At 43.1% G+C, this 25558-nt stretch overlaps 1 protein-coding gene across 1 annotated transcript in view; it reads left to right on the plus strand.

Moving 5' to 3' along the window:
* The first annotated feature begins 1457 nt into the window (after positions 1-1457).
* smg1 (SMG1 nonsense mediated mRNA decay associated PI3K related kinase) overlaps positions 1458-25558 on the plus strand; it is a 59544-nt gene continuing 35443 nt past the window's right edge. Inside the window, exons 1-20 of the mRNA XM_079565437.1 lie at positions 1458-1675; positions 5421-5563; positions 7374-7517; positions 8589-8725; positions 8802-8860; positions 11490-11703; positions 12178-12303; positions 12385-12457; positions 14381-14478; positions 14546-14719; positions 15105-15326; positions 17229-17330; positions 17480-17770; positions 17863-17993; positions 20904-21065; positions 21495-21613; positions 21683-21770; positions 22045-22146; positions 23443-23583; positions 23669-23892. Of these exons, the coding sequence (XP_079421563.1) occupies positions 1596-1675; positions 5421-5563; positions 7374-7517; positions 8589-8725; positions 8802-8860; positions 11490-11703; positions 12178-12303; positions 12385-12457; positions 14381-14478; positions 14546-14719; positions 15105-15326; positions 17229-17330; positions 17480-17770; positions 17863-17993; positions 20904-21065; positions 21495-21613; positions 21683-21770; positions 22045-22146; positions 23443-23583; positions 23669-23892 (2830 nt within the window). The 5' untranslated portion in view covers positions 1458-1595. The remainder of the gene's footprint in view (positions 1676-5420; positions 5564-7373; positions 7518-8588; positions 8726-8801; positions 8861-11489; positions 11704-12177; positions 12304-12384; positions 12458-14380; positions 14479-14545; positions 14720-15104; positions 15327-17228; positions 17331-17479; positions 17771-17862; positions 17994-20903; positions 21066-21494; positions 21614-21682; positions 21771-22044; positions 22147-23442; positions 23584-23668; positions 23893-25558) is intronic.

The raw sequence follows: 25558 nt of genomic DNA on the forward strand, positions 1-25558 counted from the left end.
AAATCAAAGCTAAAGGCATCCAACCAAATATTAGAGAGCGAGTCCTTTTGTTTTGTTCAGGGAGTCTTAGTTTAAATCATACCAGCATGCAGAGGCCAGAAGTACTCAGTTACATTTACTCAAGTACTTGAGTAACTTTTTGAAGAAATTGTACTTCTATCATACAGTACTTTTTACTTCTACTTGAGAAAAATTATAATGAAATATAGTCTGTACTCTTACTGAGTAAAAATAATTGTTATTTTTATCCACTATGAGTAAATCTTTAAGCGGCAAATGCCTATTTTTGCCATTTGATCGGATTTGACATGAGACTTTGTAATGATTTTGACATTGCCTTTATATCTGTTTCTGTCTACTGTGAGTTTTTTAGGTAGGTAGTTTTGTAGTTACTAGGCTACTGTTTGCCCTGTTGTGTGCATACTTCACTTTGGTCAACAGTGTTGTTTTTAAAGTGCAATACAAATAAAGCTGGATTGGATTTTGATCTATAAAACAGATGTCGATCATTCATTCATTCATTCATTCATTCATTCATTCATTCATTCATTCATTCATTCATGCTATTTTAAGGACCCAGAATCCTGGTCCATAGTATTAAAAGAAAACAGAAAAATGATGATGGCCATACCGCCTTTGCTACGCCCAGTCCCTCCCCGCAGACTGGTTGCCTCGCTTCCGTCAGTCTACCCCATGGCAGCTGTGGCTACAATAGTAGCTTACCACCACCGAGTATGGAGTGAACGAATAGTGCAATGTAAAGCGTCTTTGAGTGTCCAGAAAAGCGCTATATAAAACCAATGCATTATTATTATGCTAATAAAAGTAAGAGAAAGTTGCTTGTTATGTAGAAGTATTTAGTTATTCTGTGTTTTCATGACATTTTCTTTGAATTTTCTTTGGAAATATCATGACTTGCACATGGATTCATGTTTTGTTTCACACAATTTTTGGTTGTCAATGAGAAAAAACAAAATCTGACTTTTTCAGTTACTCAATACTCACATTTTCTCCAAGTACATTTTTCTTTTTTTTACAGTAAAGGGACTAGATGCAAGTTGGCCATTTTATACTCACTACTGCCACCTCTGGTCATACGTGTAACTGCACCTTCTCTATTAAGCTCGTGTATGAAATGCATGCAATTCGGACCCGAAGTGACACCTTTTTGAGAGACAGTGCAGGATTTTACAGGTTGTGGTGAACATGTCTGAGCTCATTCTACACCTTGGGACATTGCTGGAACATGTACGGGGAGGAATATACATCATTTTTAACATTTTTAAACTCCGTATAGTCCCTAAATTGGGTCACTACTTTTTACATGTACTTGAGTCAAATTCTTTCCAAGTAACGTTACTCTGAGTAAATATTTTGGCTACTCTACCCACTCTGCCAGCAGGTAGCGCTGATAAGAAGCCCGTCAAGTCCCCCTGCCTCAGACGCACGAAGAAGAACGCACTAGCACTAGCCTAAGGAGCTAACGACAAGAGCTAACACACGCTAGTGCCGAGCACCGCACACTGACAAACAAACGGAACTCCTCCACCCTCTTCCACCCTCCTGCCCGCCTCCATGCAGCTGTCCACAGGGGAATGAGCCGCAAAGCCTCGGGGACTCGGCTCAGCGGCGCCCACAGACTCCTGCAGCCTCCCTGGAATGACTGGCAACCCAGGTCCGTACGCTAGCAGCTGTGTGTTCCGGTGTGTCCCTGCCGCACGGCCTGTGTGCTGGTGGCGGTAGTAGGGTACTGCGTGGCTACCGGTCCGACCACACGTCCTTTACCGACGTTTGAAAAGCGGCTCGGGGAAGCACAGGCAGCGGAGGAGCGGTCCACAAACGTGTCTGCAGCCTGTGCTCACGTTCACCGTAGGTTAGCTGAAGGCGGCTAGCTAACTGCTAACTGTTTGTGCTCCCTCTCCAAACATCTCGCAAACGCCGCGTAGACCCAGATTTGCTAAGCCCTGAACACCTTCGCAACTGTCACTTTAGCCAGGGCGAGTGCGGATCATGTGCTGCTAACATCTGTAGCAGTCTCTATGAAGGTTTGAGACGGGCCTAAAGTCCAAATCCCAGCTGGTAACAGTTGCATTTTCCTGTGCACAGGAAACTGAAAGTATTTTTCAACTCACTCTTTTGATTAAAATGTCTGATGATTAATTATTTTCGTTCTAAGTGTTAACTCCGACTTTCAACGTACCCGTATTGCTCTGCAACATACTTTGAATGACTTTGTTGTCTACGAATTAGTCTTTACAAGTAGTAGTAGTGTATTTGAGCAATTTAACATCCTTAATTTACATGATCACATCAGTAATGGCAACCGAAGTAGGCCGAAGTGCCTACCCCTAAAAAAGATGCCTTAATGTTTTTAGATGACAGTCGGAGGGACAGGAAGTTTCAACACGACCAAGTTGGCCTTCACTGTAGTACTTTCGTTTCAAAATGACTTTCTTGCCTTATTCTGAATAACGCAGAATTGTTGAAAGTTAAACAGGTGGATTCACACTTCTCCATTTCGTAAGCTTAACGTTACAGCTATAAAACATTCCTTTTCTTCACCTGCCTAACATTCACATTGAAGCGTTTGTAACGTTTATACTGTAAGAATATGATCCTAATGACCAGCGAGACACAGAGGATGCTATAATTGCAGGGGGTCAAAGAATGGATTTAGATGAAGATCTAACCTATATTTGGCTGCCTTTAGTTAACATCTCCTACTCATTTGTTGGTGTTTTTTAAATTTATTTTATTTTATTTTTTCCGTCGATCGTACAACATGGCACACACAAGTTACATTGCTCTATGGGAAAATGTAACTTCAAAGACCGCTTTCCCAAAATGCATTTTTCACAATTGTGACGACAACATCAGCACTTCCAGTAGCACTCGCACGAAGATTTGCTAATTATTACTTATTAAGCTTTAAACAATAAAATAAATAAACAAAATCCCGGCGACTTCAGCAGATCGCATAGTCCAGTGGTTGGTGATAGCATGTTGTCCAGGCCATGATTCTCCTGCTCCAGACTTCACAGTGGGGAGAGGGTTTTGATGATGGTGCAGTTCCATTTTTCCTCCACACAAGACGTCGTGTGTTCCTCACAAACTATTCGACTTTGGTTTGCGAAAGAGCAACTGGATGCCCCACAGCACTACTGGAAAAACATACTGTGGACTGTTGGACCCAAAGTTAAACAGTTTGGGAGGAACACACAACGTCATGTGTGGAGGACAAATGGAGCAGCACCAACATCAAAACACTAAGCTCACTAAGTCTGGTGCAGGAGCATCATGGTGTCCGGCTGTTTTGTTGCTTCAGGGCCTGGACAACAAACTATCATTAATAGAAAAATTAATTCAAGTTTCACAATTCAAGTTTTTGAAGATATTTTGCTGAAAAACCTGAGACATTCACAACACACATGGAATAAGTAAGCTTTTCTGTAGTTGCAGATGAGACGCTCACAACGAGTGAGATTCAGGCGGTGCACTTACTTATTCCACACTCTCCTGTGAATGTTTTATGTTGTGGCCATCAAAAATATGATCAGATGTAAATGTTTGGGAGGTATTAGTTCAGGCAGACACTGATTAATCATTCCTGTGATTTTGATGAAGATCAGAACACATTTAATGACCAATTTAGGCAGAAATATGAGACATTTCAGACAGTACGTACTTTTTCTGGCCACTGTAGTTGGATGGATAGCATCTGTTGTAAGTAAGAATCGTAGGTTTATTTCAGCAAAGCAGCCTGTCAGTGTCCAATAAGGAAGTCAAACTATAAACATCAATCTAGTTTATTCAAACAAAAACTGGGTAAAAGTTTAAGCAAAATCTTTAAAAAGTATAGTATACATGTGTTAAGTCGTTTAATGCACCTTTTTAAACTAGTTTATTCCAAGTCAAAATAAAATATCCAACACCAAAAGTGTGTCTAATGTTTTAACAAAACAAGCCCCATACATTGTAAAGCTGGTTCAGCTGACCTCGATTAACACATTGAGCACCAAAAACAGTTTAAAAAAAAAAGACACTCTAATACACTTCTGTGTTTCTGGGAGCTCTGTGATGAACAGAACAGAACTGAAATTAATGATGATCAACAACTTGTGAAAAGTCACGATCTGGGCGTTTAATCCGGTGTTTCCCACACATAGACTCATTTGTGGCGGTGCCACAGAATCTGCGCATAGTCGTGGCATCCAGTGCTTCTGCGGGGGCTGCTGCATCTGTCCCCCCGACCGCCCCTCACTCAGCCCCAGATCTGACTTCAGCTGAAGTGGGAGCTGCTGCCCTGTACTCCTGGTCACCTCCCACTCAACTCCAGGCCGGACTTCAGTGCGTAGCGCCTGCTCCGTCCTCCTCCAGCCTCTGTCCATCAGTCTCATTTCTCTTTCTGCTACTGGACCTTATTTGTCTTATCTGATAAACGGTGTCAGATGGCGTCTTTTCTCTTGTGTTGTGGTGTGTTCGTGAGGTGCTTTCTTTTCCACGCAGACTTTTGGGAGTCACTTTGCTGAACTGGGAGCCGAAGCTCATTTCCGTAGAGCAGCTTGTTCTGGACAGTGTTTTCTCAAACTTGTGTGGATTCAGAGGCTACAGCCGCTCTAGTGTCTGAGTGCTGAACTACACCACTGTGCCTGCATGTCTGCTCCGCCCGGGGGCGTAGCAAGGGTTCAAGGGGGGGTCTTATTTTATTTAGTTTTTGCTGCCAGCGGCATGACCTCTCCTCATTTTGTTGGAGGAGATGTGTATGTCTGTTGTTTACTCCACCACGTGCGTTCTCTCTCTTTCTCTCTGGGGCCCTTTCAGGGAATATACGATGGCCAATTGTCGTTGCACCTTGTCACTGCTGCTGCAGTGACTTTATTCTCTTGGTCGTTTCAGTCAAATCTGTTGGCCCTCTGGGGCCCCTGCTGGCTTGGGGGCCTCAGGCAGCTGCCTGCCTTGCCTAATGGCAATCTCCGCCTCTGTCTCCGCCCACTTTCCCCCGCTGAGTGGAGACAGAAGATGCACACAGATCTCTGATGGTACAACTAAAAATATTTGAGTTCTTTTTCAGCTCATTTTCTTCAGTTTGGCTTTACCCAAATCCAAAAAGCTCAAATAGCGCATGTTTCATAAAACACGTGATATCTCCGTTTCTAGAAAACAAAACAGTGATTTTGATCAAAACTAGCCTCTGGTCTGGATTGTTGGCACTTTACAGCTAAATCCCCCAAACAGCGTGGCACTCTGTGTTAAACACCGCGCTCCGCTGGGAGTTAAACGGCTCTGCGTACGGAGATAAACAGTGAATAACAGTGCACAGTGATTGATTCAGTGGATGTAGAGGACATTATGCTTGGACCTGATCGATCATACAGTTAACAGGAAACGTTTGAACTCTTACGAGTTTCTTTTGTTGACAGAGTGGACAGTTCCACGTCGGCCCAGGAGGGAGTGAAGTCCAGAGACCCCGGCCCGGCTGCGGTGCACGACGCGTTGCCTACCAGTGGCCCTGACCCAGCAGTGTCCAGCGATGCCTGCGCTGCTCCAGACAAGCGGGAAGATGGTCAGTCTGCCACACACTCGTGCACCCATATCACCGGCAGCTCCTGGTTCAAAAACATCTCCACTTGAACCTTTTATCTAAGAATGGAACCATTGTGCCCTTGAGCAAAGCACATTACCTGTGTGAATGTGATGGTTGGGGATTGGGCTCCCATACTGAGAAATGTTATTTTCTGAGAATAGACGAGTTGATGTGTACCTGTCTGAGCGTGTGCTCAGATTTTAGCATTTAGCCTCTCCTCCTTTCCTCCATTTCTAATATTATTTCTGATAAAGCTATAGTTACACAAAATTAAACATGTCGATTTTATAAGCGGATAAAAAGGGGTACGACGTCCTCCTAAGGTTTTTTAAGGTTTTTTTTTTTCTTTTTGCATGACAGGTGCGCATCAACTCGTCTAACCTCAGGTAAGACCCTCTCAGTATGGAAGAACGGTGAACTATTCCTTCAACCCAAATCTTTCATTTAGAATCATTTTGCCCATTAACAAGAATCACCAGTCATTAGGGCTGGGGACCGCTATTTTTTTTATACCAGTAACGATACTTAGTTTTCGATTTTTATGCCTGAACGACCAAAAATATTTGTCGTCTAGAACAGGAAAACAGAACAATAATGCGTAGAATAAAATTACAATATTGGGTTTATCTCCAATGTCAAGAAATGTGTGAAAAACGGGGAATAATTTTGTGGCAAAAATTGGGAAGATTTGGAAAAAAATTAGGGAAATGGGGAGAATATTAGTAATAAAAATGTGCTAAATTAAGAGAAAAAATGTAATAATGGGGCTAAAGTTGGGGGAAAATATGGGAAAATTGGATGACATTGTGGCAGAAAAATGGGGCAAAATTCAGAAAGAATTGGTCAAAAAATCTGGGGAAAAATAGGGAAAAGTTAGTAATAAAAATTGGCAAAAATCAGGAATAAATTTAGGAGAAATGGACCAACTGCTTCAAAACTGTTTTTTTGTGTGTTTTTTTTTTGTTTTTGGTACCTGCTTCCAATGCTTTTTATTTTTTTCTTCAATACCAGCAGTACCTAAACTTTTTCTCCAATGCCATACCGGTATCGCTTAATGGTCCCCAGCCCTCCCGTCATGAAATCATTTAAAGGTGAAATTAGTTATGCGAAAATGAAGCCCTTACATGTGCGGTTTTGGCTGAAATTGAACACATTTTTTTTGCAAATCAATTCTGTTTCTGATTCTCTTTCCTCTGTTTGTAAATCTTAAGAAATGAAATGCGAGCTGATCTTTGTCTGCGTTTGTGGCATTAAAATGTTGTGTTTGGGCATTAACAATGTTATTAAAAAGCATTACATTTGACTTGCTTCTGCCTGTTTAAAGCCTGGAATGATTTCGGTGCATTTTTGACCTTTTTAGTGACCTGGCGGCTGTATTAGTTAGCTTGGCGCCCTGTTTTGGGGGTTTCTGGTAGGTTTTCTCTGAATTACATGCGTAACCATCAGCAGAGAAAACCCACCAATAACCCGAAAAACAATGAATCCTGGAGTGTTCTCGAGGCCACCAGGATGGATGCAAGGTCTAATTTGCACTAATAAACATTTGGTTTGTTTCATAATGCACCTTTTTATTATTATTGGGTCATACTATCAATAACAAAGCACCTGAGTCCAAAAACACTCGCCTTTTTCTAATGAAAGAACTCAATAACGGCTCCAAATCCAAACGTCAAGTTGTGGCATGGAGATGTGAAGGACTGTCACCTATGTTGCACGTCTGGTGTCCAAACAGAATCAAGCAAAGTGCTCCATAAATGTGCTGCAGACGTGTAAACCCTGTGTGCTGCAGGTGGAGCTGAAGTTGTTGGTGATACTACAGCTGATTGGAAGTCGCTGGGGCAAGAGTTGAGGCCCAATGACGTGACGACGGATTCCACTCACTTTCAGCATGGATGCCGTGCTTTAGCTGCCAAGGACATGAGGAAATCACAGGGTGAGAACTAATGTTGAATGTTGATGGATCTTTGCCTTTATTAGTAATCTTTGTGCATTAAAATGACATTATCAAGCATTCATAAAGCATCGATTTTGCCAATATGGCTGACCTTTATTTGGCAATGACTTTTGCGACATCTCTGGACCCAAAAGTGATTTGCATCAGAAAGAGGAGGCCAGAGCTTTATAACAAGCTCTGATGTGGAGGTCTCCAGAAGATGTGTGAAGTTACGCTTAAGCTTTGTTTCCAAAAGTGCTTCACCACTTTCAAATGTGTAGCACATGTATGAGTTGTATTGGTGTTAGAGCTGTGCAATGAATCGAATTACAATTTCGATTATTACACTAAACTATTACAAAATTAGCATAATCATAATATTTGTCATCTACCACCAGAAAACGGAAAAATAATAATAATAAAGATCTGCAAATTTACAATATCAGGTTCATCTCCAATGTGTGTGGAAAAATGGAGAATAAATTGGGGGAAAATTGGGAGAAATTGTGGCAAAAATAAGGACAAATAGTGCACAAAAAATAGGGAATACAATTAGGAAAAAAATGGGGGTAAATAGGGAAAATATCAGAAATTAAAATGAGCAAAAATTAGGAGGCAAAATTAAGAAAAATATCAATCAATCCATTTTGTTCCGCTTTATCCAGGGCCAGGTCACGGAGGTAAGCAAAAATGGGGGAAATGTTTGTGAAAAACAACAAAGTTACTTCCTTTAATGCTGCCCTTGGACCAACAACAGCAAACCTTGAATCTAAAGACCCTTTTTTCAGGTTCCTGCTTTCGATCATTTCATTTTTTCGATACAGGTAAAACCCAAACTTTTTTTCCGATACCAGACTGGTGTCATTTAACGTTAACGCCCTAGTTACAAATGTTTAATTCTGGGCATTTGGGAGATTTAAAATACACCAAATGAAATCCGTAATCACGTCGGCCTGTATAACGTCGATCGGCCTTTCCGACCCCCGTCATATCAACATCAGAGCCCAGCCATCCACATGTGTCGGGCCCAGACCCAGACACATCCACTAATATGTGCTTGTGCTGCTGCAGACAGGGGCATGGCTCATTCGGACGAGGCGCGGCTGTCCAACCTGCTGCGCAGAGTGTCCCGGGAGGACGACCGGGACCGCAGGCTGGCCACGCTCAAGCAGCTCAAGGACTTCATCAGCCACAGCGAGAGCAAGACGGTGCTACACCTTTCTACCTTTCTACTGTTCACACACACCCCCCCTTCTGACCTAATCTCTGTTTTTATTCTCTCAGACATTGGGCAAACAACTGGACAATATCCTCAGCACCTTGAATGATATTTTGAACGAGAGGTGAGAGTTGATTCTCAGTCATATCCATGAGCTCCTACTGTGGACGGCTACAGGACTTACTTTGGGCCTTAGGTGGAGCAGTGTCAGGATAGTTCAGGATAGTTAACACAAATTTTAAATGAATTTAGAGGATATTATGCTGCAAATGAAAATATGACTTGTTTAGATGGATAACAAATGTTGTAAGTCATAATCATTTTTATTTCAGTGAAGCAGCAACTTAATGAGGAAACATTGGGCAGAAAAGTCATTTGTATTTGAATTTTAAAGTTACTGACAGGAAGTGACATAGAGGTACCGGTACATTTCCAGAGCAGTTTGACTCGTTTCCCATTAACTTAGGTGCTCTCCATTTGATCTCCGAGCTGCGACTTGGCTATTTCAACTGGAACGCGCACCAACTCCGTAATTGCGACATTTAAAGATGGCTGCGTCTGACGTGACTGTAAAGAAAGGGAGAGCTTCATTAAACCGCATTATTTGGCAGATGTTTCCCAAATAAACTTGTTACCTGTCAACGTGAAACAGATATGCATTGTCTTAACGGTTAAAAAGAAAATATGAAACTACTAGTGCAGTAGTATAATATTACAATGAAGTTTCTCTGTAAACTGATTATGATGCTTGAACATGAGTTCAAACAAAGTTGTAACTTTTGCAGACGCGTCTACCTCCGATTTTTCTGACCTGGACAACTGGAACGCTACAACTCGGAGAAAATGTTTTATCCCAGTCGGATATTCTGACTTCCAACATACAGATGAAACTCGGAAAATTTAGAATATTGTGAAAAACTTCATTTATGTCTGTAATATAATAAGATAATAACTTAAAATATGAAACTAATATATGATATAGACTCGTGACATGCAAAGTGTCAAATCAAGCCTATGTTTGTTTTTCATTTTGATGATTATGGCTTACAGTCCATTTTTCAAAAATTCTAATTTTTTGAGATGTTTTATTTGGGGTTTTTACAAGCTGTGAGCTAGGGCTGCAACTAACGATTATTTTGTAATCGATTAATCTATCGATTATTTTTTACGAGTAATCGAGTAATCGCTTGGCTGTGAATGGTGTAGGAAAATTGTATTTTTTCTGTTTTTTTTTAATCACAAATGGCTTAAGTGGCGCTGCTTGAAGATGTGTTGGAGTAAACTAAAGGGAAATGTTTGTTGGAGGCTCTATTCATGAAATGTACAATGAACAACATGTACACAGACCCTAACTATAAAAACAAAGTTGGATTTCATCAAAAATACTACATTTTTATGTCATTTTTGCTCCATTTTAGTCTGTGTGAACCAGAAAACGATTAATCGATTACTGAAATAGTTGTCGACTTCAATAATCGATTAGTCGTTTCAGCCCTACTGTGAGCCATAATAACAGTTATAACAAATAAAGGCTTGATTTGTCACTTTGCATGATGAAAAAGAAAAGAAAAAAAATCAATATTGTGAAAAGGGACTATATTGTTGGCTCAAAGGTCACCCCTTCATCAGCGAATGAATCCAAAACACCTGCAAAGGTCCCTGAGACTTTAAATGGTCTCAGTCTGGTTCGGTAGAATTCACCATCATGGGGAAGACTGCTGACCTGACAGAAAACCATCATTGACCCCTCCATAAGGAGGGAAAGCCTCAAAAGGTAACAGCAACGGAAGTTGAATGTTCTCTGAGTGCTGTATCAAAGCACATTAATAGAAAGTTAAGTGGAAGGGGAAAGTGTGGAGGAAAAAGGTGCACAAGTCGCAGGGATGAGTGCAGTCTGGAGAGGATTGTCAGGAAAAGGCCATTCAAAAGTGTGGGGGTACTTATGCAGGATTATGCAGGAGTTTTCAAAGAACCCATATTTCTCTGTTTGAAATCTTTTTATTGATTTCATGTGATTGTTTTTTTAATTTAAATTCCAAATCTCTTCTGAGATTTTAAATTGTTTTTTTTTTACAAGCTGTAAGCCAAAATCATCAAAATTCTAACAAAGGCTTGACGTATGTCACTTTGCATGTAATGAGTCATACTTTAGTTTCACATTTTGAGTTGAATTAACTTTTTCACAATATTCTAATTTTCCGAATTTCACCTGGAAGTTGAACTCAACATTAACATGGTCGGCACGGCAACAGTTTAAAATGGTTTGCCTCTATGTCACTTCCTGTCATTGTCCAATTAGAAACGTCACAAACATTTTAAACTGAGAACTGGGTACGATTTTTAGCAAATTTGTCTCTGCACTTTAAAGGTACATTATGCAACTTTTATGTGAAAAAAAAAAGGTTTTATTTGTGCGTATTTGTTGCTTGGAAGGTTGCTGACCACTCATACAGCTGCTGGGTCACTGCAAGGACAAATGCGCACAAATATCAACTTTCTTTTCCGCCTAAGAAGTTGCATAATGCAAAAGTTGCATAATGTTGCATAATGTACAAAAAAAACCCGACAATGACTAAATGAACCCAAAGCACATAGTGTTTTGCAGATGGCATAAGATCTGCTACACTAAAGGTACAGTGAGGAGATGCAGAGGAGTTGTTTTACACGTCTGTAGAAGTGTACCAAGCCTTGGTGTAACCCACAGAGGAGAGATGCTTTACTGAACGGCCTTGTGTGTTTGTGCCCCCGAGCAGCAGTAAACTCTTGTGGGAGCTGAGGCAGGACGCCGCCTCCTGCCTGGGGTTGCTCTGCACCGTCCTGAGCTACGAGGCCGAGCGTATCTTTAAGTGGCTCTTCCTCAAGTTCTCCTCCAGCAGCCGGGACGAGGTCAAGCTGCTCTACCTGGTGGCAGCGCAGCGGGCCCTGGAGGCGGCCGGGGAGAGGAAGGCCTTCTCTCACGTCATGCAGGTCAGTACTGCCCAGCCACGTGGTGTGAATTTGGCTTATGACAGCTTTTAGGGATGTTACCATTCACTCAAGCCCCGACTCGCTTCGATTTCCATTTTATCCCGAGTGGTGTTGATTTCTGGAGATGTATGTTTGTTAATTCATGCAGTTGTTATATTTGAAGTGTTTCGTGGCGCTAGGCTAGTGCAAGGCAAGTGCATTTCTACCATGTCAGCTGGCCTGCATTAAAAACAGTCTGACCCGCTCCACAGTGCACTTGAGGCAAATCACTTAAAAACGCTAGACTAACCATATAAATGTCTATTGTATCTGTGTGGAAAACCAAGCATTAAAGTACCGGTAACGGTATCCAGCACTTAAGTCTTAATGTGAAGTAAAATATTGACTGTCCCATTACAATGCTTTTTGTCTCATAACACCCATATGTCTCCCATGGGTATCATTCACAAACACTGACATGTTCGTGTGTTTCAGTTGGTGATGACTAACCTGCAGTCCATCCTGGAGAACGTGGACACTCCGGAGCTGCTGTGTCAGAGTGTCAGGTGTATCCTGCAGGTGGCCCGCTGTTACCCACACGTCTTCAGCACCAACTTCAGGGTCAGCAGCCAAACACCGGCACGTGTACGGTACTGCTGCATAGTCCCCCATGGTTATATGTGTGTTGGCTTTGTTTGGCAGGACACAGTGGACATCCTGGTGGGCTGGCACATCGACCACACGCAGAAGCAGTCGCTCACTCAGCAGGTGTCAAGTAAGGAGCGCTTTTCACTTTACAGCTTGGCCAAAGTCCATTGTATAGATGGGGGGCCACATGAGAAGCCTGAAATGAGTCAGAACCGCAGCAGCAATAACTCAAACTTATTCTGCTCAACTTAATCCTATAGTAAATTGCACTAAATTGTGTATTTTGAACCTGGTGCTGTTATTCAGTAGAACTACCATTATCTATAAATATTGAGCCATATCAAGCACAATCTGTCCGTCCTTACCCAGGGGAACGGGAAGTGACAACAGCTGTTTTTCTTCTTTTAAAGTTTTTGGTGGAGTGCAGGCCAAACAAAAGCGCATGGCGCCACCTACTGTATAGTGTCCAACAACAACATAGTCTCCAAATAAACATTTAAGAAGAAAATAAGATCCAATTGAGCCCTTTAGTTAACCTGGCTAACGCCATGCTGCTGTGTGCGCTCGAATCATTTGGAACTGCACAGCAGCCTGGGGACCATGTCCGAAATGTTCGCATGGATTTGGGAACCAATCACAGAACGAGGAGGGACAGCGGGATGATGACGAGCTATTCGACATACGGAAGCTTGTAGTTTATTTACAGATAAAACATAAAACGTTTATTTACGGATCCAACATGACAGCAGCAGACGCAACGCTATTTTTCGATCAAGCTTTAGACCTTGTTCTAAATAGTTTCGTAAACCACACCTCTCCTACGAGAAAATGAATCGGTGGTCCCCAGACTAAATATCACTTGTGATTTTAGTCTGGTGTTAGCCTGGCTACCCTTTAGTGTTATTTTATCTCAAATGATCCATGTGGCATAAGTTTCTACTAAATGAAAGCAGAAGCACAAACTCCATCCATCCATTTTCTTCCGCTTTATCCGGGGCCGAGGTCGCGGGGGAAGCACAAACTGTCTTCATTTAATCCGTTTACTGAGGCGGCTCTTTAACACACTGACATGTGACTGAGCTGTGGTGACGACAACATGGATTTTGTCACTTTTATAAAGGTTGGCTTAGTTTGGCTTAGTTTATTATTTTTATTATTAAATGTGCACCTGTCAATGAACAGTGGTTGCGCAATGCGCATGAATCACTCATGGGTGGGGCCGAGGGGGGTGGTGGGATTGGTGCAGTGGCTCATGGGATGGCACATAGCTCCTAATCACTGGTTAGTTAGTACCAGAGGTACCCATGATAAAGTGGCTATGATAGTTAGGAAGGAGTTAGGGAAAGGAGCCTCAATGCTAATAGACAGACCAATTCGGAAGCTTCTTATCATGGTGGACGCTGACGCACATCCGGTTTGGCGTAATACCTCTTACAAATTTACGGAAGGGACATAGGACTAAACCACATGTAGGCTAAACCAGGGGTCAAGACTTGGGCCCCTTCCGAAACGAGCAGATTGGTAAAAATACTGACATTTTCTTTTAATGCCTGAAAGCCCTTCCTTTTATGAGGAGTTTGTTTATATGTGCTGAGAGAGGAGACAAGGAACTTTGAAACCGTTTTTGTTTCATGTGGATTCTCTCACTGAATTTCCCAGTTTCAGTTGCTCCACCTCAATTTTAAACTATAGGCTCTTTAAGTTCTAATAGGTTGCGTTCACGTGACATCACAACATTCTAGAGTCTCATTTACTTTTACTCCAACACGTCCTCAAAGCAGCACCACTTTTGCTTTATGTGATAAAAAAATACATTTTCAAACGCCATTCAACTTTATTCCGGGTGTAAGAGCGCACTTTTACCTCTAGTTTAAGGTTCCTGCTGCGCCCTGAGAGTGAGCAGGGGGAGGAGGAAACATGGGAACTATTGATACTGGCTCAAATGAGTAATTGGCTTTGCTACCATGTTTAGGATCGATTTTAGCTTGGAGGAATCTGTTTCTTTGACAACCCTTGCTTGGACATAACTTGTAATGGGATGTCTGTCCAGGCTGGCTGCAGAGCCTGGAGCAGTTCTGGGTGGCAGACCTGACCTTCTCCACCACTCTGCTGGGACAGTTCCTGGAGGACATGGAGGCCTATGCGGAGGTGAGTTGGACTAGTTAAAGTAGAGTGGTGGTGTCCCGTTGTAACAGAGCTGTGTGTGTGTGAGCAGGACCTAAGTCACGTGGTTTCTGTGGAGGTGACGGATGAGGATATCCCTCCTCCCTCTGTGTCGCTGCCCAAACTGGCGGCTCTTCTGCGGGTCTTCAGCTCTGTGGTGCGCAGCATTGGAGAGAGGTTCAGTCCCATCAGGGGGCCTCCCATCACCGAGGTCTACGTCAACGATGTAAGTCTCCACATTTTCATTTGGATTTGGATCTAGTGTTAGTCTTTTCTGTTTGTTTACTTTTAGTCAACCTGTTCTTTTGTAGTGTGTCTACTTTTAGTCGAGAAAAATAATATGTTCTTTGAGTCTGCGAAATTTAACATTAAGTTTGCAATATTTTTTTTTGTTTTCAAACATTCACTGTTTTATGATGATTTTTCTAATCTCTTTTCATTTTTATGTAGTTGATTAAAAATATCTGGTTATTTTAGTCCTAGTTTTAGTCTCAGGAGCTACTTTATTTAGTTTGAGTCTATTTTATAGTGGGAACAAATCTCACTGACTAAAAGTGAATGATTTTGGAGGCCGATCTTGGCTCAGTGGTGAAACGTGTGTGTTCCCTCAGATCCTGAACCGCGTGCTGTCATGTGTGAGCACAGCCAAACGGGTGCAGTTCTGTGAGTCTGTGCTGACCGCGGGCAATGAGTGTGTGGGGGTCCTGCTGGCCAGTGTGGAGCCGTGCGGGCCCCTGATGGAGGCCGTCCTGGCCTATGGACTGGACCAGCTCAGCTGCTGCAGGGCCTGTGGCTCAGACTTCAACCTGGCTGTGCTCAGTCTGCTCACTCTGGTACGACTGCCCTGTCACAACATTACAACAGATTATCCTCAAGGAGTTTCTGCTTTACTTACTTTACACTGAGGATTAACCAATTGCATAAACTCTTGCTTTCACTCTTTTGAACGACATTAGGGACAGACAAATGCTGGGACTTTTTAGATATTAGGCCATAGGGCGGAACCATTTTGACAAATAACCTAAATGCGATTTTTCTGACAGAGATTTTGATTTACAATTTTATCATTTGATATACAGCATACGTTTTACATTTCATGCAACTGAGCTTTGAGCTGCATTTATATTCCAAAACTGCTGTTAAACATCTCTGTACTCACTGTAGTTATTTCAGCTTCATCAGCAACAACATGCAAATGTGCAAGAGACAAAGGCATTTTGTGACATCGGAAAAAAACATCCTTAGTTTTAAGCTTTCTCAAATAAATGTGATGCTCTCACACTTTCTCCCTGTTCAGCTGCAATAAAGCGTTTGCTGAATCACACGCTGCAAAACTCTGGTTCGGACAAACATCAGTGTGAATGAGCCAGAACTGTTGTTGATGTGGGAATCACTCAGTTTATCAGATTGGGTCATGCTGTACGGCCATACCATCTCTGTAGTCCTAACCATGATTCATAATAAATCAAGTCAAATAGATAAGTAAATACATTAATTAAATAAATAGGCTAATATTAGCGCAGTTGCTAATGCCGACGTCCACAGCAGCTAATAAATGCTCACTGAGGAGTCTCTGCTCCTGCTGAAACATTATTAAGAAAGACTTATCTTTGCAGTCTTTAGAGCAGAGTGGGAGTCGAGTCCAACAGCTGTAATGTACGTCCTTTGTTATTTTGCATATTAAGTAGCCATGTGCTCTGGATTAATGGGTTTGTGATGGCCTTTATATGCCAATAGGACTGAAATAACAACATGTGTCTGTCACAGTGCGAGTGAGAGGAGATGCGTGTACCGATGAGCGAAGGCTAGCCTTTTTTTGTTTTTGTTTACCCCCTTAACCCTCTCTTCTGATTGGCCAGCAGCTTAAGGAAGTGAGGCTCAAAAACTAACATGTCTATCCCTCAAAAAACAGCAGAGGAGGAAAGAATAATGCATTGGTTTTATACAGCGCTTTTCTGGACACTCAAAGACTCTTTACATTGCACTATTCGTAGCCACAGCTGCCCTGGGGTAGACTGACGGAAGCGAGGCAACCAGTCTGCGCCATCGGCCCCTCCGACCACCACCAACCACTCACTACATTCGCTAGGCTTCCTGGTGTTACCAAATGGTCTCCCATCCAAGTCCTGCCAGGCCCTTCCCTGCTTAGCTTCCAAGGTCTGACGGGATTGGGCAGAGCGAAGGCGGTTTGGCCAAAGAAGGAAAAAACTAAATAACTCAGCCACTTGAGTAGACCAAACCTCCGTTATAGCAAAAAATCAAACAAACTGAGGCACTGAGGAAGGCCTAGAGCCGAAACGCGTTGGCAAGTTTACCTAATCTAGCCATGTTTAAATAAAGGCTTTTTAATATTTCTACTTTTGGAGTGCCTCAGTTTGTTTGATTTTTTTGCTGAAGCGGATCCCTGCACTGAAGAGCACCCAAAAGACTAAACTTATACAACTTTTTACATCCGAGTAGCACTCCAGCCTCCCAATTTTTTCAAACCTCCATTATGATTGGATAAAGGTTAACGATGTAGCCCTGTGAGACAGTTGTATTCTATTTTTTTTGTTGCGTAGTGAGTCGGTTCTTCCTGAGCAGTAATAAGTTAACACATTAATTCAATATTTGATTTGCACCTGTTAACAACATATTAGGGGATATTACCTTGGTGATGTTCATGTGATAAATAAAAACAAACCCTACTGACCCTACGTGAATACTCTTTGAAGTAGTCTTTGCTCACATTTCAGATTGTGGAGCAGATCAACACCAAGCTGCCAGCGTCATATGTAGAGAAACTACTGGCCCCAGACTCTCTGCTGCTCGAGCTCCGCTTCCACAGAGAAAAGGAGGTTGGTACAAAACAGGAATTTAGCCTTCAGATCTGTGTTAACCTCTTACGGTTCTTCTGTTCAAAATGTACACTACTTTTGCTGAACAGAATTGTAAAAAGCGAATATAAAGCTTGGCACTAGTTTCTCCTTTGGCCGGCCCTGTGCAGGTGATGTCTGCGGTTCACAGCGTGTACCAGGCCCTCCTCAGCCTGAAGAACATCCCCACCCTGGAGGCGGCTTACAAGCTGGTGCTGGGGGAGATGGCGTGTGCCCTGACCAGCCTGCAGTCCAGCCTGGAGCCTCCCTACAGCCCACCGTGCCCCGACAGCCCAGCCTCGAGTCTCCAGCACCCGGCCTTCTCCTCCCTGAGCCTGCCCCCCGACAAGGCCCAGTTCACCGTCATCTTCAACCTCAGCACGCTCACCACCATCGGGAACACCAAGAACTCCCTCATCGGGGTAAAACACAGACCCACAAATCCTTCAAAAATCCTTTCTCCAGTTTGATGAACCGGTGTCAAAAATGTGATGTGATGTGCGCTGTGTTCCAGATGTGGGCGCTGTCTCCCACCGTGTTCGCTCTGCTCAGTCAGGACCTGCTGCTGGTGCACTCGGAGCTGGCTGTGTTCTACCCTGCCATTCAGTACGCCGTGCTCTACACCCTGTACTCCCACTGTACCCGGTGAGCCCATACCCTCCTGTCACCGTTACCCGCCAGACACCGTCGGCTTTATCAAGCCAATATTTTAGTTAATCAAATGTTTAGGGTTGCGGTTATGACAATGTAGTGGTGGGATCATGAAAGGAGATGTAAAAAACATGGTCTCCTCTTTCGTTCAAAGCGGGGTACTTGGCCAAACTATTGCTAGCAAATAAAAAGCCATCTGTGCCATCCCGACCACCACCCCTTACCAGGTGTCTGGTTTTCCCTCGCGCTCTTTGACCCCAGGTAGTAACCAGTCCTGCCCCGGCACAGCGAGGGTGCTTAAAATAAAGTCTCAAAGTGCCAAGACAGGTTTTAAAGCTTTTAAAACTTTAAGAATATGACTTATTTAGATCATTATCATTTTATTTCAGTGAAGCAGTGATGAGCAAACACTGATGAAGGGAGCCCCCTGAAACGTCTGACAGGCTATAAAAGTGAATCCTGACTTGGAGTGCTGTCCTTTCTTTGATTTATCCCAGTGAAGCAGCAATTTTATTGAAGAAATGTTGGTCAGAAAAGTTATTTTTATTTGAATTTTTAAGGCTGCTGACAGGAAGTGACAAAGAAGAAGGTAACATTCCAGAGCAGTTTGACTCGGAGCAGTTCGCGTCAGAAGGGGGCGTGGCCTCATTGAGGGGAAAACAGAATCTTTTGAGAAACACAATTTTTCACTCTCTTTAGCCATTTTCTGGCGAAATATAAACTTATCACATACAAATGAAGTCAAGTCTAAATCGGGACCCAAACTCATGAGACAAACTGGTATCAAAGACAATTGTTCGAGTCCTAATTCAAGAGAGTAATGGTCTCATATTATATCAATTCAAAGTGGGACTAGTGGCCTGTCATACTGTGTTTGGCAGTTGGGACTGTCCGCACAGTTTAAGTCTCGTTGGCTTCCGCGCGAAGTGTCCACATAGTTAGACATTTTTTCAGGGCGCAAATGTGGAAAACTGAGCCGCGCAGAGGGGCTTGTCTGAGAAAATGACAACTTTTCCGCATGGATCATGTGACTGGATTCTTTCTGTTGAATTGTGAACTTGTTCATTCATGGGGAATGATGAATGTTTTTGTGTGCATTATACAGACCTGCCAACCGTACTAGCTACGCATTTTGACAGCCAAGTATGCATGTACGAAATGTTGCTCTGAAAGTACGCAATTATATCTATATAGAATTTGTTTTGTTTTTGTTAAGCGTGTGGCGTGTAAATAAACTACGCAGGGGCTGAAGCTTGTAAAAGTTGACTTTTTGTAAAGCCGACCTTCTCCGATGAAGCAGCTATGCCAGCTCCATCAGCCAATCAGAAGTTGATGCTGCTGATGGCGCTCAGTCTGGGCTAAAAACATTTACCTTGGAAGCTAAAGCGTGTGCACCGCTGTGTCAGGATGGACTGGTATTTTGTTGGAGGGAAGAGCGTCCGCGACAGTAATGTTGGCAGTGACTCGCCCTCAGCCCTCCCTCTGTCTGGTCACCAACAGGTGAAGAGCAGACCACTCCCAGTTTACAACAATCTATCACCGTCTTTCTTTGTCTTGTTATGCAAGTTAAAAGTGCTCATGAAGCGCTTCTAAAGCGGTAGTGTTTAAGCACAAATGTTATTAGTTTATTGTCCATTAAAGTTAGGCTAGAGTTTCAGCTCCTCATTAAGCAAAGAGCAAATAAGACGTCCCACAGAGAACTACTATTTTAACATGAGCAGTACAGTAGTAAAGTACATTTCATGTGAGTGTCTGTGGTTTAGCCTAAAGCTACTGGTGCTTCAGGCTAAACCGCAGTTACCTTTTCAGACCTTTTAAAAGCTGTTTAATTAAAACAGGCTAATAATAATATAATATAATAATATATAAAAGTAATATAATAGAATACACATTTATTTACTGTTGGTTGAGAGAGAAAAGACTCTAAATTGCCTTTCTATAATAAAACTGTAAATATGAAAAGTTAGAATATATGAAAAAACGATTTGATGGTGACATTAGAATTCAGCTCATAATTTAAAATGCACCAGAAGCCATGAACTCTGCTGCCTCAATCATATTTGCATGTTTGCTGTTTAGCAGTGCACCACAAGCAAGCTAAGCTAGTGCTTATTGTATTCTTCAATGTAGAATGAATGTTAAGCTGTTAAAACTAAGATAAGGTTTTTCTTTAAAAAATAAAATAAATAAAGAGGCACCCCTTTTCCATTCTGTTGCACTTAATATAACCATTCTAATTGAGCTGTGCCCCAGTGTAATGAAGTATATACTTTAGTTTGTGTATTTAACTTAAAAGTGCAGCAGACTCAGAGATGAGTCTTTTCTGGAGCCTTTCTTTAAACAATCCAAACCATTAAGGTTTTGCTGCACCTTTTACAAGTTGGTCAAATAAGTAATTTGTTTGATTTGTTGCAGGTTTTTGGTAGCACTTTATTTTACACTACACTTGGTAAATTGTACTTGCCAAATTTAGTACAATGTAATGGGCTTTGTAGCAATGTGTAATAAGCAAGCGATAAAAAGACGGTATATGATATGGCTGGATGCCCCGTGGTGGAGTACACTTTGAGTACTTTATTTTTTTATTTTGTATTTTTTTACAAAGTTGGCAGGTCTGATTCTATTCTATTCTATATGAATCATAATCTGTATAAAATTGATAATTAAGGCAATATGTAGAAGAAAATGCCTTCACCCCTCCCCAATACTGATATTGACATTAAGCAGGTTCCCTGTTTCTGCTCTAAATTATGTCGTTTATACAAATCAAATGTTTTTTGTTTTTGAATTTGAAATATAATCTGGTTTAATTGATATATGCGAGTCGTCTTTAACTTAAATGTAGTATTTCCACATACTGCTGTGCGTGGATTTGACTTTGTGGCTTTGTTTCTGTCTTGGCAGACATGACCACTTCATCTCGTCCAGCCTGTCCTCCTCCTCTCCCTCTCTGTTCGACGGAGCAGTCATCAGCACGGTCACTACGGCCACCAAGAAACACTTCAGTACTCTACTCAACCTGCTGGGGGCGCTGCTAGCCAAGGACAACCTCTACAGCGAGTCCAGGTATGGCTTTGCCAGGTCGTGTCACAAATCTACTACTATTACTGTTACTGTTACTGTTAATACTATTTACTATTAATACTAATACTGATACTATTACTAATACTATCATCAATACACCCAGGTACAATATAAAAAAAAGTTGGAAATAAAATAACCAAATGTTCATCTTTTGGCAGTATTTATAGTCTCAGAATAAAATAGGCAATGCTTTCTCATTTTTCAAAGCGGCTATATAATGAAATCTCACAATACAAACAAAATAGAAAACTGTAGTGCGCTGAAGTAAAAGACATAAAAATAAAAATAGTAGTGCATTGCAGGCCATTATGCGTATAGATGGATATAAAACATTCAAAATGACTGGTGAGCAGCAGCAGCCAAACGCTGAGGCCCCAGAGCTGGTCTGAAGTGTTAGTGTTTGTGTTCCAGGAGGCTGCTGCTGACCTGGGCACAGGAGATCTCCACACTGATGAAGAAGTGCGACACCTACAGCCCTCTGTTCTCCCTGCCCTCCTTCACACGCTTCTGCAGAGGCCTGCTGGCTAATGGTGCGCCACTCACACTCACACAGCTCTGCTCCCAGTCTTAACTCTAACATGTCCCTATCTCCTGTCCAGCTCTGAGTGAGGACCAGAGCCTTTGTCTGCAGACCTGCACTGCCCTCCAGGTGCTGTGCTCTGCCCTGTCCCCTGAGCTCATGCAGAGGTAAGGAGAGCGAAAAAACATGTTTTATCTTTAATAAAAATATAAGCTATAGGCGAGATATGTGATTATACTCATTCTAAAATAGAGGAGTTGAGTCTTTTTCCTGCGGTGCTGCAGGTGTAAGCCATTATCATTAAAAGGTATAATGACCTAAACAATATCTGCACTTTAACAGTTAACTATCTGTAACCCAGAAAAGCATTCTTCAAGCTTAAATGAGATGATTGAACCAGTCTGTGCACTGTGGTGTTCTGTGTGTGCGTGTGTGTTGCAGGTGCATGGATGTGTGCAGAGTCCAGCTGGTGCACTCCTCTGTGAGGGTCCGACAGGCCTACAGCAAACTGCTCAAGAGCCTGCCCCTGGACACGGCCCTAAGGTCAGTCTGCTTCAAATTCACCTGGTCACTCTGCACCAGCCACTGAAAACATGTACAACAGGACTCCCCTCAATGAGATTCTGGAAACTCAGTCCGACTTTCCCCATTAATTAAAGTTAAAAAAAAATATTTTTGAAAATCTGTAAAATGAATGAATTCTATCTTCCTGGCACAAACCAGCGGAGCACAGACCTGACATTTACCAGAACCAAAAACAGTGTGTCTCGATGTAGCTCATTTTTACAGATTTTTACCTAAACTAAGCGCTGTATTTTCTTTAACAGCCGGCCTAGTTCACAGTCTGAGCTCCGACACGCGCATCTCAGTAGCTCATGTGAACACTCGGGATGTGTGGAAGGGTCTGTGCTTCAGACACGCACTACAGCAACCCAGCAAAACACCGTTTTTATATCAGACGGCACCCATGACTTTTTTTTTTTTTTCGCGCCAGCTCCGGCTGAGCACCTAGTTACTACGGCTCCATCAAGTATCTGCCTTTATCCAACATTAACTCATACCAAGAGACTCTGTTAAAAGTGTCTTTCAATTAGTGAAAAAGTGAATGTTCATCTTTTCTCCATTTTAAGATAAATAAAATCTTATCTTTTCTTTTTATGATGTTATGGATCAGCTATCAATTATATCAATTATATCTATTAATAAACTATTGGAAAAACATTCAACAAGGATCACTGGATTTTCTACACTATCCTTTGGTCTATTACAGGCTATTTAGTTTACATGAATAAAAAACACCCACATAAAGTGATCTGACAATTACAAGTGTGTCAGATCAATGATTCTTTAAAGGAACAGGCCACCATTTTTCCATACTGAGATATGTTCTTACCTGAGCTTAGCTGAGTTCATTTGTACCTGTCTGGTCTTCACGCGTGCCCTCAGTCACGTAAACACAGCACAGACAGCGTTAGCATTTAGCCTCTCCCCCTCGTTTGGAGCTGGAAAGGATAGAAGCGACCAAGCTCTTCCACGTTTTCCCTATTTGAATATGGCTACATGAAGTGTTCCACGATAAAGTATAGTTACACAAAATTAAACGATGTGGATTTTCTAAGCGTTTAAAAAGGGGAGCTATATTGTGAGGCGTAATAATACCAGGAGAACTTCGGCGTCCGCACTGTGCGGATGTCTCCATCTATAGGTCAGCCTTTAGGTGGTGGTTACTTCAACTTTCTTCATTTACATGAAGAAAGTTGAAGCCAGGATTTTTCTGAATGTGCTTCTTTTTGTGTCGGGGTACTCTGACCTGCTGACTGTATGCATCTGTCCCTACAGTAACCAGAGCCAGGCCAGGCTGAGGGACATCTCTTTGGCCGTCCGACAGCACATGAGCCAGGCCTCCAGCAGCACATTTCACCCCCAGGACTTCAGTGACCTCATCAGCTTCATCCTGTACGGAGTCCTGCACCGCGGCGGGTACGAGACTGCATGATTCTATTACAGCCTGAAACACCAAACATCTGTGTGTAAGCGCTCATGTTTGTCTTCGACCCCCTCACAGCAAAGAGCCGTGGCTCGAGCGCCTGTACCAGAGCTGTCAGAGGCTGGAGAGGCGCGGAGACAGTCGAGGGGACAGTCAGGGGCCCGGGCTGGTCCCGCGGGCTCTGCTGAAGACTGAAGTGGTGCTGTGGCAGTGGGCTGTGTGGGAAGCTGCACAGTTCACTGTTCTGTCCAAACTGCGCACTCCGCTGGGCAGGGCTCAGGACACCTTCCAGACCATAGAAGGTACTACAGTCACACCCAGGACAACCTGACCCAATGTAAGCCAGGCTCAGGGCAACCTGACCCAATGTAAACCAGGCTCAGGACAACCTGACCCAATGTAGACCAGGCTCAGGACAACCTGACCCAATGTAGACCAGGCTCAGGACAACCTGACCCAATGTAGACCAGGCTCAGGACAACCTGACCCAATGTAGACCAGGCTCAGGACAACCTGACCCAATGTAAACCAGGCTCAGGACAATCTGACCCAATGTAGACCAGGCTCAGGGCAACCTGACCCAATGTAGACCAGGCTCAGGACAACCTGACCCAATGTAGACCAGGCTCAGGACAACCTGACCCAATGTAAACCAGGCTCAGGACAATCTGACCCAATGTAGACCAGGCTCAGGGCAACCTGACCCAATGTAGACCAGGCTCAGGACAACCTGACCCAATGTAGACCAGGCTCAGGACAACCTGACCCAATGTAGACCAGGCTCAGGACAACCTGACCCAATGTAGACCAGGCTCAGGACAACCTGACCCAATGTAGACCAGGCTCAGGACAACCTGACCCAATGTAAACCAGGCTCAGGACAATCTGACCCAATGTAAACCAGGCTCAGGACAATCTGACCCAATGTAAACCAGGCTCAGGACAATCTGACCCAATGTAGACCAGGCTCAGGACAACCTGACCCAATGTAGACCAGGCTCAGGACAACCTGACCCAATGTAAACCAGGCTCAGGGCAACCAGACCCAATGTAGACCAGGCTCAGGACAATCTGACCCAATGTAGACCAGGCTCAGGACAATCTGACCCAATGTAAACCAGGCTCAGGACAACCTGACCCAATGTAGACCAGGCTCAGGACAATCTGACCCAATGTACACCAGGCTCAGGACAACCTGACCCAATGTAGACCAGGCTCAGGACAACCTGACCCAATGTAAACCAGGCTCAGGACAACCTGACCCAATGTAGACCAGGCTAAGGGCAACCAGACCCAATGTACACCAGGCTCAGGACAACCTGACCCAATGTAGACCAGGCTCAGGGCAACCAGACCCAATGTAGACCAGGCTCAGGACAATCTGACCCAATGTAGACCAGGCTCAGGACAACCTGACCCAATGTAAACCAGGCTCAGGACAAACTGACCCAATGTAGACAGGAGATGCACAAACGTCAATCAATGAATTGTTCTATATAACCCAATGTATAACGAAAGTTACGTATGTAACTACGGTTCTATGAATCCCGGATGACCGCCAGAGGCGGTGCTGTAAGCACTGAATGTTCCCTTCGCGCATGCGTAGTTCGAGTAATTAATACCAAATGAGTCACACCTGTGACCCTGGATGACGCCCCGGAGGTAATAAATCCCCCCGTCATCCGAGCCTCTGTTCCTAAAGAATCTTCTCGCGAAAACGCAAGGATTCTGAGTGACAGAGAAGCTCTGGCGGTCATCCGGGATTCATAGAACCGTAGTTACATACGTAACTTTCGTTCTATTTCATCCCTCCTGACCGCCAGAGGCGGTGCTGTAAGCACTGAATGACTAGTACCAGCTACGTCACGAGGAATCCTGAGCACCCACCTTACCCAGAGGATCCAGAAGGCCCCTGGAGGAGAGCACGGCCCAGAGGATGAGACGCCGCCACATTGACGTTGTAAAACC

The sequence above is a fragment of the Gobius niger genome (assembly GCF_951799975.1).
Source record: "Gobius niger genome assembly, chromosome: 10".
Classification (NCBI taxonomy): Eukaryota; Metazoa; Chordata; class Actinopteri; order Gobiiformes; family Gobiidae; genus Gobius; species Gobius niger.